Source organism: Triticum urartu, chromosome 3A (assembly GCF_056163025.1).
Source record: "Triticum urartu cultivar PI428250 chromosome 3A, HENAU_Tu73, whole genome shotgun sequence".
In the NCBI taxonomy this organism is placed as follows: domain Eukaryota; kingdom Viridiplantae; phylum Streptophyta; class Magnoliopsida; order Poales; family Poaceae; genus Triticum; species Triticum urartu.
In genome coordinates this window covers 634,275,249-634,292,019 of record NC_141875.1, presented here as the reverse complement: position 1 = coordinate 634,292,019, position 16,771 = coordinate 634,275,249, and the positions used below count along the sequence as shown (strand labels likewise).

Here is a 16,771-nt window from a genome sequence, read left to right as displayed (position 1 = left end):
GGCAACATGATCCGACCCATTTTAATACCCGATAGCACAACAAAATGTTAACGCAAACACATTATTTCAACTAGCAACATTTTAACCACGTGACATAAGTGATAAGCAGTCCAAACAATTCAAAAAGAAAGCAACATTTTAGCTGTAGAGAATTTTTTTGTTCAAACAAAAAAAAGGAACATAGGCAGCTCCGTTTCTATTTCTACCATGAATCATTTGTATTAGAACTTACTTATAAGGTTGTTCAATAGTTTGCAATTTTCATATAAACACAAGGGTAATTTGCAAAGGCACAAACTACACAACCTTGGGCAAGAAGTCTGCGTTAAAAATTAACGACGCAAGCAGGCAGCTGTTGATTTGAAAGCGTTGCTGTCTGACCAAACAATGGCGGCACAGTACAATTAACACCAACCTTCAGTTGCGCTGTATAAAGACTCATTACTTGCAGCACTTGACAAGATTGCAAGCGAATTCACCTTTACAAAGTCAGTACCAGTAGCTATCAGCAGAGAAAAAACATGGCCCATAATTCTGTAGCTTGTTAGTCATTTCCATTTAGATAATGCACATATCACGTTATTGCTATGACAAGAAAACGTGCAGCCGGAAACGTTGCCCCACTCCACAGACTGGCAAAAGAAAGAAAGAAAGAAAACCTCTATGTATACAAGACTATTTCACGATCATAGAACGCGAGCACGGGTATTCAATTATAAGCACAGGTGGTCTATGTGAACACCAGCCCTGCACAGTGGGCAGGAGGCGTTCCTCTGAAGCCAGTCGTCGATGCATCGCACGTGGAAAATGTGCTGGCACTGAGGCAAGGCTCTCACAAATTGCTGCGGTCTCAAGTCCTGGTCAGTAGTTTAGCATGTCGTCAGCACGAGGAACTATTTTTCTTGGCTTCTATTTAGTGGGAGTCTGAGAATAATGCATGTCAAGAACAGTAACTAACCTGAAGGCATACAGAACAGCAGCTCTTATTGGTTTCCTGATCAGAATCGGTTGCAGCGCTGAACCTGATTGCTGGGATCTTATTGATCAGGGCTCTTGACATACCACCCGTGCAGCCGGTTTCGAAAAGGTCATTGTTGTCAATGAAAGGTGTACTCATTAAACTCATCTGCGGTAGAAAAAACATTGAATCAGATAGAGTATGTACACTGAAGGAAACATTCTATGGTCCTAAATAGCAGATGGTGTGAAATGGTCACTCACAAGTTTAATCTTGGATAACGGTTTTTTTCTCTCAATTTAATACCATAGATTATTTATCTTGAGTATTTACCATCTATGCTGCTATATAGTATAGTTTGCAAAATAGCATGATTGTTTATTTGTTTTATTAAGATAATACCACGCATACATATCTGAAGAATTTCACACTTTAGACGCCAAAACAAGACATTTAATGCTTTGGTCTCTCTAGCCCCACAATCTAGTTCTAGATATTCCTATGACTAGAAACTTCCATTGCAGGAGAGCGGGAGAATGTTATTTTCCATGTACCTAACCATTTTAATGCTAAGAATCTGCTACATCATAAATTGTAGGTTTGAAAGTGTTTCACTGTTTTACTTATATTAGATGAATATAAGATTTGTTTCTCCTAGAATCTGCCACGGTTACTAGGTATCCTACCATTTTAGGCATTAGAGAGCACAGATATCACACAATCAATCATTATGGATTTACAACCAGCTTATATGGAGAGCTATATACCTGACTTTGCACTGCACGCTGGAGTGCTGGACTGACCTTCTCCCAAACAATTCGTCCACTGAAGAGGCTAGAGATGATGTCTAGCTGAAAGACCGAAACAGAATATCAGAACAAGTAAAACCTAATTCTGCTTATGAATTGCTGCTTCACCTATTCACACAAAAATGTCCATAACATAGTGCAACAACTAATGAAACGCAATATTATCTCCTTGAGAAGCAAATGTTTCCATGGTTTCCTAAGTTAGCAAATTTCATAATTCCTGCCAGTCAACATCGTAGTGAGGTATGTGCTTGGGTAGGTACATGAAAATGATCCTCCACCTTTCTTGATGATAGTACATAAAGAAAAGAGGTCACCGGATGATTCTTCCATACTCACCACAAAGAGAAAGCTATACTTTCCGGATTCGCTAGATCTCCAAATCTCGATGCAGGATTCAACAGCCTCAATAGAGAAGACTGCGCCGGAGACCGCCCCCACGCCGGCGCCCCGGAGCATGCCGCTTTCCGTGGACATCCCCATGAAGGCACCGATGAAGATCCCGACCAGTGAACCCACTGCAAGATAAAATTACAACGAGGCGAACTTTCAGATAAAATTGTTAATTGTACCAACCATTTACACACCACATGAGCTACTCATGGAACAATTCCAATGCAGATACGCCATACAGCAGCGAATTAAACAGAGGACGCCCCGGTGATGGACCTAAACCTGTATAAAACTGAGAAGTGGGGGGTTTTAAAGATAAGCCTAGCATGTCTCGTGATCAAAGTGGCAAAGAATGATCCGAAATTCCTGCCTGCTGCCAAATCCAGCAGACTACCGGGAAGCAAGAATGGCAGAGGAACCCAAAATTGCACCGGCAAGGGTGCCGTTCCACTCCACCTAATACTCGATTCGTAATCAGACACCAATGCTACGGGTAGCAAAACATTGAGCGAGAAGGAAGAGCAAGGAAGCAGAACCGGGCACGCACCGACGGCGAAGACGAAGGTGAGCAGCGCGCCGAGCGCCCGCCCGAGGGCCGCCGCGGCCGTGGCGCCGCGCCTCCGGAGCGCCCTCCACGCCGCGTCGAAGCGGCAGCGGGGACTCGAGGCGCCGGAGAGCGAGGAAGGAGGGGGAGGCGCCCGACGATCCATCAATTCAGGGCCGGCCGGCGAGTCCAAGGAACGTGGCGCGCATGCGACCCCTGCAGCAAGCGTGGAATGGCTCGGGTCGGGGCCGCGTATATATACGCCGGGGCGCGGGTGGGAGGGAGGGTGGGAGGGGAGGGAAATCTTGAGGGACGGACACGGAGGGAGGTGGGGAAGGGGAGTCTTGGGGCGAGACGGAGCAGAGGAAGAGAGAGATGGGGAGAGGCGGAGGAGCGGAGCAGGGGAGGGGATAGGAGGGATGGGAGCGCAATTAATGCGGGGGCGAGGGGGCGAAACCGCCGTTGCTTGCTTGGAAGCGTGCGTGCGATGAATGGTGTTTTGGTTGGGTTCGGTCGTGGTCTGGTCAGGGTTAGGGCTGCGGCACGCTCCCTGCTGCCTGATTCTTCTTCGGTTCAAATCTTGACTCAATATATCTGTATCTATCTATCTATACTCTTGGTCAGTCTCCTCTTTATTTTGCTAGATTTTAGATTAGATCCTGCCATGTCGTGCTATGATCTAGAGTAGAAGCATCTAGTATGATTGTAGTACTTGGTACACTATTTCTAATGGAGATCCACCATATCCGCGGCCTTCTCTTCCATTCTACACTCTTCCATGCATGTTCTCCACAATCTTCTTTTCCGCTTGTGAAGTCTAGATGTTTTTGTTTATTATCCCTCTTACACAGTTCACGTGATAAGCAACTACTCCCTTTGTACCAAAATATAAGACGTTTTTACGTTTTTATTGACCTCAAATTGAACTGCACAAAACGTTTTATATTTTAGTATAGAGGTAGTACAACTTACTTACTGCTTCCTCTGTTCCATAATATAAAAGCTTTTTTGACACTAGTGTAGTGTAACTAGTGTCAAAAAGGCTCTTATATTATGGGATAGAGGGAGTAGTTAATATGAGGCAAAAGCGTCGCATCCGTGCAAGTGCCCATCACCGTTAGTTTAACTATGCTTATTTGATTGTTTTTGCTGCTTAAAATTAAAAACTAAGTAAGAGCAATGCGTACTTAGGGTCAGATGACAAAAAAAAGTTCAAATAACTTTTACCTATGAAAAAATACTATAGGAGACGGCACTCTGCCACGCCCCGCTATAATTACCTAGTTGGAATGTGATTTTAGGTCGATTGAGTAGACATAATTTTTTCAACGGGGTTGTCAGGATGATGTACATTAAGGCTTGTGTATCTCTATGTTCTACCTTTCTTTTCGTTTTCTCCGGATGGTCAACATGAGCCGCATACTAATTTCTGGCCGTGGGAGCAAAAGTTATTTGCTGCTTATAACAGCGAGTACGCGCGCGAGCGGCGCGTCGCTCACGGCATAGACCGTGCCCCAAGCATCGATAATGTGTTTGATTTTGCGTGATTCTTCATGGATAGTTCCGGTTTTTGCTGGTGTAATGTGGGTAGCACTGTCTTTGCGCTTTCCTTTTTGCGGTTCCTGTTCCTTTTCTTCTGTTTTCACTTCTATTTTATTTTTATTTTGTTCCGGTTCCTGTTCCTTTCGCCATCTTCACCCATGGGTCTTGCCCATAGTAACCCGATTAGTAGTGGGTAGGGTATGGGCGCAGGTTTGTGCCCATGGGTCACCCGATTAATATAAATAATCGTATTTATTTGTCTTACATGTTGATTGTTATTTGAAAAAAGTTACTTTATATAGACATTTTTCTCTAAAAATAGCATCCAGTAGCCTGCGCTATACAGTTCAAAACAAGCTGCCAGCTTTCCCAGCAAAATAGAGTAATCTTTGGTCAGCCCACAACGTGCAGCCCAAGTGCTTTCACATGCAGTTAACTGGGCATTGCTCCTTTTATCATTCACACTGGGCCAAAATTCGTTTTGAGATTGGCCCATGCAGATAACCAGCCGCAGCACACTACTACCTCACATGTGCATAGTTTAGTACCACCTCGACCAGCCAGAAAGAATGAAAGCATCTGCAGCACTATAAAGCTAGGAGGAGGCTGGCTACCTAGTTACTGGTTGTGGCGTATGGCATAAACGCCTTGTTATTAAATGACAGGTAGTTTGGGTTGAAAGGCCGTGCCTTCCTTAAAATGTTGGGCAAGAAAAATTTGTCATAAAAAAATTATTTCAAATGGCCTGTGCTGCCATACCCGATTGTTGCCCGACTGGGTCGGGTTACCCGGTGGGTTCGGGCATGGGTCCCGTTCTAGACCCATGGGTAGGGTCAATGGGTCATGCGGATTGACCCGATAGTGGAGTTGGGAATCGGTCTGGTATAGATCGACCTGGTCAAACCCGACCTTGTCAGGTTGAAGCACAACCGTGTTTTTTGTGAAAGGAAAAAAAATGTGTATTTTTGTATTTTTTGGAAGGCATAGTTGTGTGGAAGGAAATTCTTGTGGAAGAAAAAAACATGTATTTTTGTATTCATAGTCATGTCTCTCGCGAAAGCATAACCCGTGCCTCTCGTGAAAGAAAAAAAATTAGAAAAAGCATGTCTCTCGCGGAAGGAAAAAAAATAGAAAACACGGTTTTTTTTCGTTTAAGGGAGACATGGTCGTGCCTCTTGGAAAGCAAAACCGTGCCTCCACAAGTTAAGGAAGACCGATCAAAAAGTAAAAAAAAAATTAAAAAACCATTTAAAAAGTCGAAAATGCGTGTGGAAAAATAAAAACATACAAAATCTAGAGGGAGCGCGACACGTGGCAGCGATTGACAGCCCGCCAAGTGGCACGCTCTACGCCCATCCACAAGTGATTGTTGCGAGACTCCCGAAGAAGCGCTCGTCAATTAGTTGGTCACAGCCCACACTGCAGGGACACTGCAGGCCCAAATGTAAGGTAGGCCCAATTAGTTGACGAGCCGTTAACAGGCCGAAAGCTCAATTCAGCCGCAATAATGGAGAGTCAATGGGCCATTTGCAGGCCGAAATAGACCTCGGTTCATGTTTCGTCCATTTCCATGTCGGGCCGTTAACAGGCCGAAAGCTAATCGGGCCATAAGTGACCAATATACAACACGGGCCTTTAACAGGCTGAAAGCCAAATCGAGCTGGGGTTGTGCCATGGAGAACAATGGTCGTTAATAGGCCAAAAGTCAGGTCAGCCGTAAATGGCCCAACTGCGCTGTGGGTTGTTAATAGGCCGAAAGACACACGAGGCTGGAAATTGGCCCAACTCCAGAATGAACCGCTAAAAGGCCAAAAGACGTACCACTTGGAAATTGGCCCATCTTTGGAATGGGCCTCTAACAGGCTGAAAGAACAACGGGCCACAAATGAGCCTAAAGACATAGCAGGTTGTTAACGGGCTGGAACTGACGATGAACTGCAATAATGTCAAATCATTAACGGGCCATTGACGGGCCAAATTGGCAACACTCATATGGGTCGTTGTTGTAAATGGGTCAATGCAAGCATGTCGTAAATGGGCTGGCCCACTAACTTTGACTCGGACGTCCTTTTTAACCTAAATTGACCACTATTGGGTCGTGTGCCATGTGTCGACGTTTCATAGGCGTGTCTCCTCCATTGGATGGCGACACCTGTCACAGCACAAAGCTGACGCAGGGTACCATTGGCGAATGAGAAATTGACACATGGAAAATTATTGGGTGTCGGTTTCGGACCCGACAGCTTAATAGCGACTCGTTACGGTGGCTGTCACGTGTCATTTATCCTTGACGAAGTCACTTTCATGATGCGCCATTTATCGTCACAAAAGTAAACACTTGCGTGATGATAAATGGATTATTGTCCAGGAACACTTCTATGACAATACATGCATGACAGAAAACGTGACCTACTATGACAAATACGTATTATCATGAAAGTGTTTTTTAATGTGTGAGGCTTAATTGAAGGACAAGCTATTCATTGCAACTTTGCAAGGGGTGGGGAGATGAGCCATGTGAGAATATCCCAGATTGAGGCGGAGTTGGGAAACAGGCATGTATCACGCGGGCGAGCAGCAGGGCTGGCCCACATATAATAAGGGGTAATTTCATCCATGAAACAAAAAAACGACATGTCAGTAGTGACATATTAAGAATGAAATCTAGATCTAGCTTCAAGCAATGAAGTTTGAAATCTCCAGGGTCAAATATGGAATCCATAATTTTTACCATCATCGAATAAGCAACTTTCCTCAAACAAACCGACGTCACCACACACCACCAAATCTCCGCCACCACCCATCCTCTCGACGCCACCAAACACCACCACTGCTTCACCCATTCCTCTCCCTCCCCTCTCCTCACCGTCCTCCCATCTGGTTTCTTCCGCCCCCTCTCTCTTGGAGGGGAATGGTGGTGTTTTGCAAAAGCTTCGATGGATTTCAGATCTGGGTGTCACCTGGGTTTCCTATATCCAGATTGCATCAGCACCCTTCCCGATGATCTACTCCTCCTCATCCTTGCTAGCCTCCCCTGCATCAGCGTTCGGCGCGCACAAGCATCCTCTCAAGGCGATGGCGTGGCCTCTGGGCCTGCCTCCGCCAGATCATTTTCCATAATGTCGTTTCGACTCAATCGAGTCGGCACTTGACCAGATCTCTTGTCCTCCTGCGGTTTCCCTATTGGAGATCCGCGCCCCTAGGAAAGACATGGCAAGCACTGCCCAAGTCAACTCGTTGTTGTCCGTCGCCGCGGAACTTGAGCCGAAGGAGTTCGTCGCCTCTTTCCCTTCGAGCATGAGCCTATTAGGCAAGTCCATCATCATTGATCTGCCTTGCTTCCACCGCACCACCTCCATCATGTTGGACCACGTATTCATTCGCTCTGTGCCAGTCAGTGTCGAGTTCCCTATGCTTGAGAGGTTGTCCCTATTACACTGTAATGGCAACCTCAATGCCTTGCTCTCATGTTGCCCACGGTTGTGCACCCTCCTCCTCAGCGGCATTTTATTCGAGACGTGCGATCTAAGGGTGAACTCGTCATCGCTCCAGGAGCTTGTTGTGAGGCCCTTCTCAATAGAACGTGTCAACATTATAGCCCCCATGCTTAAGAAACTGGAGATTCTCTTTACCGTGATGTTGAAGGTCAACATTTCGGTGTTTGCACCAATTATGGAGAAGGTCTGGTGGTACTGCTACTACACAGAGGAGTCTATTGTTTTTTTATCTTTGGTATCTCGAGTTGCTAGGACCGCAGGCGGCAGAGAGACAAGGATAACTCCCTCTGCTGCATATTCGTGCAAGTGTCGTACGTCCGCTCTCCTTTTCAATTTAGTGGAATATCATACTAAACTAAAGTTTATGAATTACATATATCTTGCAAAAATATTTTTTCAGAACTCGTCACTTTTCTCCGATGAGCCCAACTTTGCAGAGGAGATAGAGAAGCATATGGTTGTTGACTTCTCTCTTTTGGAGCTAGATCTCAAAACAGATGGACATGTTTTTGGAGCACTCGTGTTTTATCTCCTTAATATTAATCGAATTTCTAGTTCACTGCAGAGGCTTAAGATCATCCTACTAAGATCAGTGGTAATTAATATCTGCTTTGACTATATATCAATAATTGATTGTGTAGTAGTTTACATTTTTCTTTTTGGTCCCAGGTAAAAGAAAAATGCCCAACGGATTGTCCTTGTGAGTCCACAAACTGGAGATCCCGACCGATCTCCTTGACTGCTCTTGAAGAAGTGGAAATCGACGGATTTGAAGGAGTGGACCATGAGTTTGATTTACTGAAACTACTACTTGTATCTGCGCCAATGCTTAAGAAAATTATAGTGAGGCTCTCACGGGAGGCCTCAACAAGTAACACTAGATGCACAAAAATAAACAACATCTTCGGAACCTATGGTTCAACAGAATGTTTTGTCTATCTTAGCTCTGATGAGTATATTTTTTTCGGAATTTATGATTAGCATGCTCCTACACGAAGTAGATATATAAATATTAATTCTTATAAGTTTTGTTGAAACCTAATGTCCAGCTTGCATTGCTTTACATGTTTAGGGTGGTTGAAATGTGGCATTGATATCTCAATCGTGGAGTTTAGTTGTGCATGCATTTCCATTAGTAGCCAATTCTAAATGCTCTATTCCCATGACATTTGTGTGCCCACACCCTCATGTTTTTTGTAGAAATAAAAGCTGAATGGTGGAGTGAATGATAAAGAATCAATATTTATATTCGGGTTTCCTTACCTTTGTTTCCCTTTTTCATTTACAATCTTCTCTAATGGTCAAGCCCTCATATTTTGCATATGTATTCAGGTTTCTAGGTTAAAGAACTGAGCATCAACTAGTTGTCTAGGTAGAGTAGGCTATAATTTGTGCATCTCGCCGGGCCTCCGCTGGGTGCATGCTTTTGTTCATCAAAAACTTCCATCAAGGGCTAGTCCTGGTTGGTATGGTTTTAATTTCTAGTTTATTTGAGGCTATCTTACCTGAATTGACTTTCCTCGGGATTTGGCAAAAAATATTAGTTCCAAATAAATTATGTCGGCATGCACTTTTCTATTTATATTTGCTCTAAGCATGTATTGCATTTTATTTGCCGGTGAGAACAATCCAGACACATACTTCAACTAAATTTGCATGTTGTAATAGTGACCGGAGTTCTTCAAATTGCCTCTGTTGCAGGGTTAATGGACAACATCCAAAATCGACCATCGACATGATTCTCATCCTCTTGCATATGTGGTTTCTTGGCGCACATCGGCAAGATCATCCATTCCATGCCAACTAACTCCATTCAACATGTTGTTTTGCCAGTGCACTGTAAAAATGGTTCTAGTTAAATCCTTAATGGTTTTGATGCAATTCAATTACTAAAGTTAATGTGTCAACTTACGCCGGTCAATTACTACAGCTAGTTACTGCATATTTCCGCCGAATTATGCTTATAACTCTGATTAGATGAACCAAAGAGCTTTGTGAAAGCTGAGGGTCTTAAACAAAGAATTACCTTCCATTTCCTCTCTTTTCTAACTATTTGCACCATATAATGAATAGAAGATGCATCTTATGTTACTTAGATAGCTAATCTGACATATTTATTTGTTGATATTTGGTTTGGATATATGACAATGTTATGTCTTAGGGGTGCCTCATCATACCGGAAACCGGACCAAGCAGGCCGGTCCATGGCCCCCTAGGTCAGTTTACGCCCTGGGCCGATGTCTCGGCCAAGGGGCCTTATGAAGGAAGGACTCGAAATACTTGGAGTATATGGCAAGGAAGTTGGCATCCAGCATGACTCCTCAACCACCCTAACCGACTAAGATCCTGTAAATCCTAGACCCTTGTATCCTATATAAGCCAGGAAGGCACATGCCCATGCGTTGCTACAGTAGCCAACAAGAGCAGTGCGGGGACAAATCCTGATGCAAATCAAATAACAAAAAAGGCTATTTTTGGATACGAAGTATAACTAGTGACAACTTTGACATAAGACATATTAAAGACCAAAGAACATCATCGAGTGAAATCTAATTATCTGAATCACATGTTACTACAAAAAATAAGATATCTTCACATTCAAAATTTTAGAAGTACAACCATTCATCTTTGTGTTAGACAACAAGATGATCCATCTACAAACATGTCTATATGTCCTCTCTTTCGGTAAAACCATTATTGCCTGAAGATGACATTCTAGGCATAACTACAAAAACATTTCTATAAGTAACAAGTCACTGATTAAATGTACAACCATAATAAAAGATGTAGAGTGCTAAAAATGTTTCCCCGAAGATTAAAACATAAGAACGTTTCTATAACTTGTCAACAATCTCATGAGTCTTTAAGGACAGATAGCTTTATGTACCAAATAAATTGAATCAACAATAAAAGGTATTGAACATGGAAGTAATGATGTGAAACAATGAAGGTTGTGACTTAAAGCCAACATCAAATCCCATTTATATTATTATATAGTAAAAATAAACTATCATTTTGTTTAATTTCTAAATAATATACTATTATATGCACGTCTTCCTCTCACATTTAACAACTTAACACAAATTTCCGTAGTCCTAATTAGATGAGTTCATGTACCTTCTTGTAGTACATGCATGATTGTAAAAGATGTTGATTCAGCATGAGAAAAAATCCAAAATGCACAAGCAAATTATAAGAATAAAACCATTTGTACAAAAAGGGGGAGATTGTTGGTGTAGTAATTTATCTCTTTGTGTTTTCGAGATTGTTGTCCACAGTGAGGAACTAATGTGTTTGCTAGTGAATACAGAGATTATAAGTCCCTGTAGTTAAGAGGAGTTTGGTACAAACTCCACAAATTATCATCTGCGTCACAGTGAAGATTAACATCGAAGATTATGCGTGACGAAGTTGACCCATAAAAATTGCTGAAGTGAAGCAATTTCTTCGGTACCTGGTCTGGGCGTTTGACTGCAGTCGACAAGAATGAAGACGGGAAAACATGCAATATTTTCTTTCATAGTTCACTTTCTTTTTCTTGAGTCATAGGATCACCGTACTATCAAAAGGGTATAGTGCTTCAAAACTTTTTTTCTCTTATGCTAAATCGAAACCCATGAGAGTGAAGAGAAATCTCTTCTGGCCTCGAAACTTTACTCGCCAGCCAGAACGGTGTTCTTCTGGGCTGCAAGAGATATGTTTAAGAAAGGAGTCAGCTTTGCTTGTTTCTCAAGTAAAGTTGACGGGTGCGTTTGAAATTCAACCGTTGGAAATGTGTCGGTTGGCAATTGGCTGAATGTCATGTCCTTAATGGTCATTTTCCTAGGAAGGCTGCAGCTATAAATAGCCAGCCCGCTCCAATGGATTTTGTTGGCTTCTCTGTGTGTTTCTGACAATTTATCTGAGCACCCCCTCTTCAAGAGATTTGAGTTTAAAATCCACCAAGAGAAAACCCCAAAGCCAAAAAACTAGATAGTGGTTTATCATCACATAGATCTAAGTTTAGTACGCTCCAGTTGTTACTCTTTAGAGCTGCCAACTCTCTATACGGTTCTTCAGCAACCAAGAGTCATTGTGGTTCATGAAGACAAAGTCTGTGAAGGTTATGGAGATCACCTGAAGCATCTATCATCACTGATCGACACAAGTTGACGAACTTGTTGTCGAGGAGAACATGACCAAGAGAGCATTCTGTGTTAAACCACGTCCCTCCAACCAGACGTAACTATTTTATAGAAGAGTGAGCTGGTCTACCAAATCCCGTGTCACCATCAAGCACCTCTGATTTCCTCTGTACCCTAATTTACTTCCAGTAATTCTGTATTCGCAATGTTTTCTGTTGACTAGTTCATCCTCAGTTACTTGAGATGTTTTGCTTTGACAGTTCCCATTTCTTTCTCAGTGTTTTATTTCGATGAACTGCACTTGTCTTAGTTTATTTTCCATTGTGCAGAGATTTAAAGTTTCTTGAAGAAATTTTAAATATCCTATTCACCCCCTCTGGTAGACACGATAAAGAGGGTGCGGTGCTACTGCACCACCGCCAATGTCGTTGCCCCTGATGCTTGAGGTGGGGAAGGCGAGGAAAAGGCACCTGATTCTTCGGGAAGGGCCGTACCGGGTAAAACAAAGCAATTCTATTCAAATTGGTTTGTTGCACCCTCCAAAAGATATGACGATGAAGTTATAGCGAATATGGTGGAGTGGTTGTTACCACATATCCAACATTTTGATGGTTATTATGGAGGCATGAGGCATATAGCGACTCCGCTAGAGTTGAACAATAAAATACAGTATAAACACTAAAGCCATTCAAACAATCATTTTTTTGCAACAAACATTTGAACTAAACCACAACAATAATTATGGAATGGAGGGAGTAGTTTTAAAGCATTTTGGAGCACTTACTTTTTCAGACTAATATGAATGTCATTTCTTCACGAAAATTGACACATAGGAGAAGCACTAAACAATGTTCTGACACATCAGGTTTTTTCTCCAAGATCGTCCGTGCCCTGCTCTGATTGTGATGATAGGTGTGTCACGTAGTACACTTCTTAAAAATAAGGTGTGCAACAGTAGTTCGTCGTGGAGGTTTTAGCAATCAGAACAGATGTCAAACAGTCGCCGTGAAGCTCCAATCTCCAGCGCCAGGGGCTACAGGAGCTCCTGGAGCCACAATGCTCACATTAAGTCCAATCACAGGGGATAAGCAAGTTTCACAGCTAAGCAAACCAGTACTGCCAGTACTTACTACTCCCTCCGTTCCTAAATACTTGTCTTTCTAGGCATTTCAACAAGTGACTACATACGGAGAAAAATGAGTGAATTTACATTCTAAAATATGTCTACATACATCCGTATGTAGTAGTCATTTGAAATGTCTAGAAAGACAAATATTTAGGAACGGAGGGAGTACAAAGCATATTTCAGAACGACTTGAACTAAACTGCAAGGTAAATGACTCTCAACACATGTTTAAGAAGATCGGTTGGACAATACAGGAAACACTCTACGATCCTAAAGGAGAAGTCAATGCAGAAGCAGATCCATGCCGCCAGCAGAAGAACCAAAGCGCAGATCAGTAGTGCAGATACTTTGGCAAAAAGGTGAAAACATCCAGGCACTTTGATCACAACGTCCCCGATGGAGTTCACTTCATTAGCATGCGCATACCCCTGAGAAGCATCCTATCTTCTTCATTAAGCTCGTCCTCGTACACACCATCAAGGTAGCGGGAAGGATCACAGTAGCCATCATAATCTTCCGAGTCAAGCTCATAGTCAGAACCAGATCCCGTATAATCAGCCGAAAAGGACCCTGAATCCGCCCAGATAGGCTCCTGCACCTCGAAGTCATAATCATCAGTTGAGTCATTGGGAAGCCTCACTGGGCTTATCCTAGCACACTTTGAGTGCAGCGCGCCATCCATGTCGATGTTGAAGCAATAACGAATGTCAAGGGACTCCAGGTGGCGGTAATTGTCCAGGATAGCTGCCAGTCCTTTATTGGTGAGGCAATTGCCAAACAGCTGCAAAGACCGCAACTCGTGCATAGTTGCAATCCCCAGGGCTTTGTCGTCCTTGTCATACCCACTGGCTTCAAAATCGTAGAACACGTCCTTACTCAGTCTGAAGCACTTCAGTTGTGGGCATGCCCTGCCAACAACCCCAAACATGCCACTCTCACCCACATTTGCAGACAAAGAAAGCTCAAGCTCCTCAAGCAAAGGGAACTTCACTATCGCCTCTTCAAGTCCTTCAACATCAAAATTATAGCAAGAAATGAGGCGAAGACTCTTGAGAGATGGTGCCCTGCAAATATAGCACTTGGATCCCAGTAACCAATAAATATGCCATGCATATAGAAGACATAAGCACACTGTATAAAACAGGTAGCTAGAGCAAATGTTTTGACAGACTTGCGTAGCACAAATAGAACATCTCATAAATTCAGATAACTGCATAGGAATACATCATAGGACATAGGTACAGACATAAAAAGCAGTTGAGCGAGAATTTACTTAATGATTAGTGGTTGGATTTGACAGAAATTTCAGGGATGCTAACTTGTTGATGCCTGCAATTGAAGGTTGCAAATTCTGCACTCTAGCATATGAAATCAATTGAGTTCGTTCTGTTGAACGATTAACATAATTCAAATCACTGCCAATTCGACCATTTCACCAGCAAATGCTCAGATGCCCAAAAACTCTAACTCCCAACTGTACTTTGTTTCAAACTAAACCTAAGAATACTTCCCCGTTGTATCAAGAAACCAATATATGAAGAACATGGCTGAGATCGTCATTGCCAGAGGAATGCATAGGCTGACGACAAGACATCAATATTTGGTTGGACAGAAACTCTGCATTCATTTTGAATGGGGGGGGGGGGGGGGGCACAGAGGAATAGATGCATGTGCATGTCGTAGGGCATATAATTTACCCGTGTGAAGATAAGTAGATCATCGATTATCTGAGGGTGGCTAAATGTTGTGATAAAAAAAATCAGCAGAGTAAAACTTGAGGCAATGTCATAGTCATCCGTTTATTGGAAAGTTCCCATGGTTTAACCATACATCCACATGTTCTTCTATTTGTAAGTCACCCATCCCTTCTTACTTGCCAATTACGTAACACCAAATTTTAAAAAGCTGCAGAGAAAATGAAGGCAATATGGTGTACTGAGCAATGCATAATGGCAAGTTTTCCTCTAGCGCACTTCGTCTTACGAAACAAAGATAAGAAAGCTTACAGTCTTCATTGAAATATATACAAATTCAAGAAAATAACTTATGTTATAAGTCTAAACATTGGTTAGCTTCAAACTTCTGTTGTCTCTGTTCTCTGGGCTGGTTTATGTGGTGGTTAGTGTGTCAGGCGGCTGACATTGTAATGCTATGATTTCACTAATACTAGAAATTTGGGGGAACCCTGTTTAAAGAAGTCTAAAAACATGATAAAGTGTAATACGAAAGAGGATCTATAAGCATCAAATCAGGACATAATTTCTAGTTGCCTCCCATGCGACCACCTTGTGTGCGGCTGTATCTTCAACAACCAAGAACCGAACGAAAGCCCCTAAAATTTGGGGGTTTGAGGGTTTGTGTGTGTGTGGGTGGGGGGGGAGTTGAGCTCGTGCTCCAGGCACTGTTTTGGGTACCGAGCGAAATTCCGAGATCTCGCGCGGTTACCGCCCCCCCTCGAGAACTACGCATACCGAGCAAATCTCGAATAATTTGAAAATTTTGAATTCAAACGCTCACAGCATAGTTAAATACAGGCCATCTCTTATCCAATCGCAGAGCTACTCGCGACCTAGTGGTAAAGCCAACCTTTTGTAAGCTGCTAGACGCGGGTTCGAATCTGGCCATACGCTTTTTACTTTTCTTTTTGAGGATGCAAAAGTTAAAAAACACTGCTAAATTGTGGGGCGACCAGGGTTCGAACTCGGGACTTCTATACAGGTGGTAGCTGCTACCGAATAGCCACTAGGCCAGAGAAGCGTTAGTGATATTTAGGACTGATAAACCTATCTATATCTACGTCAAAAAAATTTGAATTCAAAATTTGATTTGAAATTTCGTGCGAAATTTTTCTGGAATTTCGTGGTTACCGTGGTAACCGCAAATTCCGGTGCCCCACGAGAAAAAAGGTTCGCTCGGGATCCAAAACCTTGGCTCCAGGTCGGCGTGGCCTAGCATGTTGACGCGGCGCCACAGCTCGGGCTCGTCGCGGGCGGCGCCGCGCCAAGAGCAGCACACCTGGCCGGGTCCCATCAGGATGTCGACGTGGTCGAGCTTGTGGAGGATGGCCGAGATCGCGTCCAGCGGCAGCTCCGCCCAGTTCCTCGTCTCCTCCGCCGGCACCGTACGGCGGATGGAGGCCGCGTCTTCCGTCGCACTCGCCTGGACGACGGCTGGACGAGGAGGAAGAGGGCATCGCGCTGGGCGGCTGGAGAGGGTTAGGGTTCGGGGGAGGAAGGCGCGGGAATGGTGGACAGTTTTTTCTAGGGGGAGAACGATGGACAGTTTTTGGGAGGAGCGATGCCGAACGGAGAAGAAACCCGGGCAATAGAAAGGTGCGAGGCTCGGGGGCCTACGGGCCCAATAGGAGCCTCGAGAGCATTTTCACGATCAGGAAAGCGCGGCCTCTTTTCCCCTGAAACAGAAAAAACAAACTAAAGCGTGGCCTCTTTTCTGGAAACCTCTCCAGGTTGCGACAAATGGCGCGCTGCATGTGCGCCACTTGTCGTAACCAGGGAGTTTTTCTTTTTTTTCGGAGATTCGTTTATTCGAAACGTTTTATCTCTCAAATTGTGCGTCCAAATCTCGAACCGTTTCACCGTCGAATTCCTCGTGTCGAGATCTTCAAAACTAGATTCCATGTTGATAGGTTTTGACGAACTTTTTTTCACGAAAAAAATCAGACGAAAAAACCGAACCAGGAGCACGAGTTTTTTCCGTTTTCGAAAGAGGCACGCCCGTGCCTCTCGTGAAAAGCACAACCGTGCCTCTCGCGGAAGCA

The 16,771-nt window shown here is 43.5% G+C and overlaps 2 protein-coding genes across 2 annotated transcripts; both read right to left on the bottom strand.

Annotated features, from left to right (window-relative positions):
• Positions 1-522: 522 nt before the first annotated feature.
• Positions 523-3,003, bottom strand: LOC125545625 (NEP1-interacting protein-like 1). The gene is made up of 5 exons (XM_048709636.2): positions 2,708-3,003; positions 2,107-2,285; positions 1,726-1,809; positions 959-1,126; positions 523-857 (listed from the first exon to the last, which is right to left on the bottom strand). The coding sequence occupies exons 1-5, from the start codon at positions 2,868-2,870 to the stop codon at positions 714-716; spliced, it is 738 nt and encodes a 245-aa protein (XP_048565593.2). The 5' UTR covers positions 2,871-3,003; the 3' UTR covers positions 523-713.
• A 10,201-nt stretch (positions 3,004-13,204) lies between these two features.
• On the bottom strand, positions 13,205-16,186 carry LOC125548944 (putative F-box/LRR-repeat protein 22). The gene is made up of 2 exons (XM_048712458.2): positions 16,009-16,186; positions 13,205-14,001 (listed from the first exon to the last, which is right to left on the bottom strand). Exons 1-2 carry the CDS (start codon positions 16,184-16,186, stop codon positions 13,397-13,399), a joined length of 783 nt encoding a protein of 260 aa, XP_048568415.2. The 3' UTR covers positions 13,205-13,396.
• Between the last annotated feature and the right edge of the window lie 585 nt (positions 16,187-16,771).

What these genes read in the sequence shown, in the direction of transcription:
- LOC125545625 (XM_048709636.2), bottom strand. Translation starts at nt 2,870, where the DNA reads ATGGATCGTCGGGCGCCTCCCCCTCCTTCCTCGCTCTCCGGCGCCTCG. An exon ending in CACCTTCGTCTTCGCCGTCG is followed by an intron (nt 2,286 to 2,707) that starts GTGCGTGCCCGG and finishes TTTATCTTGCAG; the next exon opens with TGGGTTCACTGGTCGGGATC. An exon ending in AGTATAGCTTTCTCTTTGTG is followed by an intron (nt 1,810 to 2,106) that starts GTGAGTATGGAA and finishes TCGGTCTTTCAG; the next exon opens with CTAGACATCATCTCTAGCCT.
- LOC125548944 (XM_048712458.2), bottom strand. Translation starts at nt 16,186, where the DNA reads ATGCCCTCTTCCTCCTCGTCCAGCCGTCGTCCAGGCGAGTGCGACGGA. An exon ending in TCCTGATGGGACCCGGCCAG is followed by an intron (nt 14,002 to 16,008) that starts GTGTGCTGCTCT and finishes TTGATGTTGAAG; the next exon opens with GACTTGAAGAGGCGATAGTG.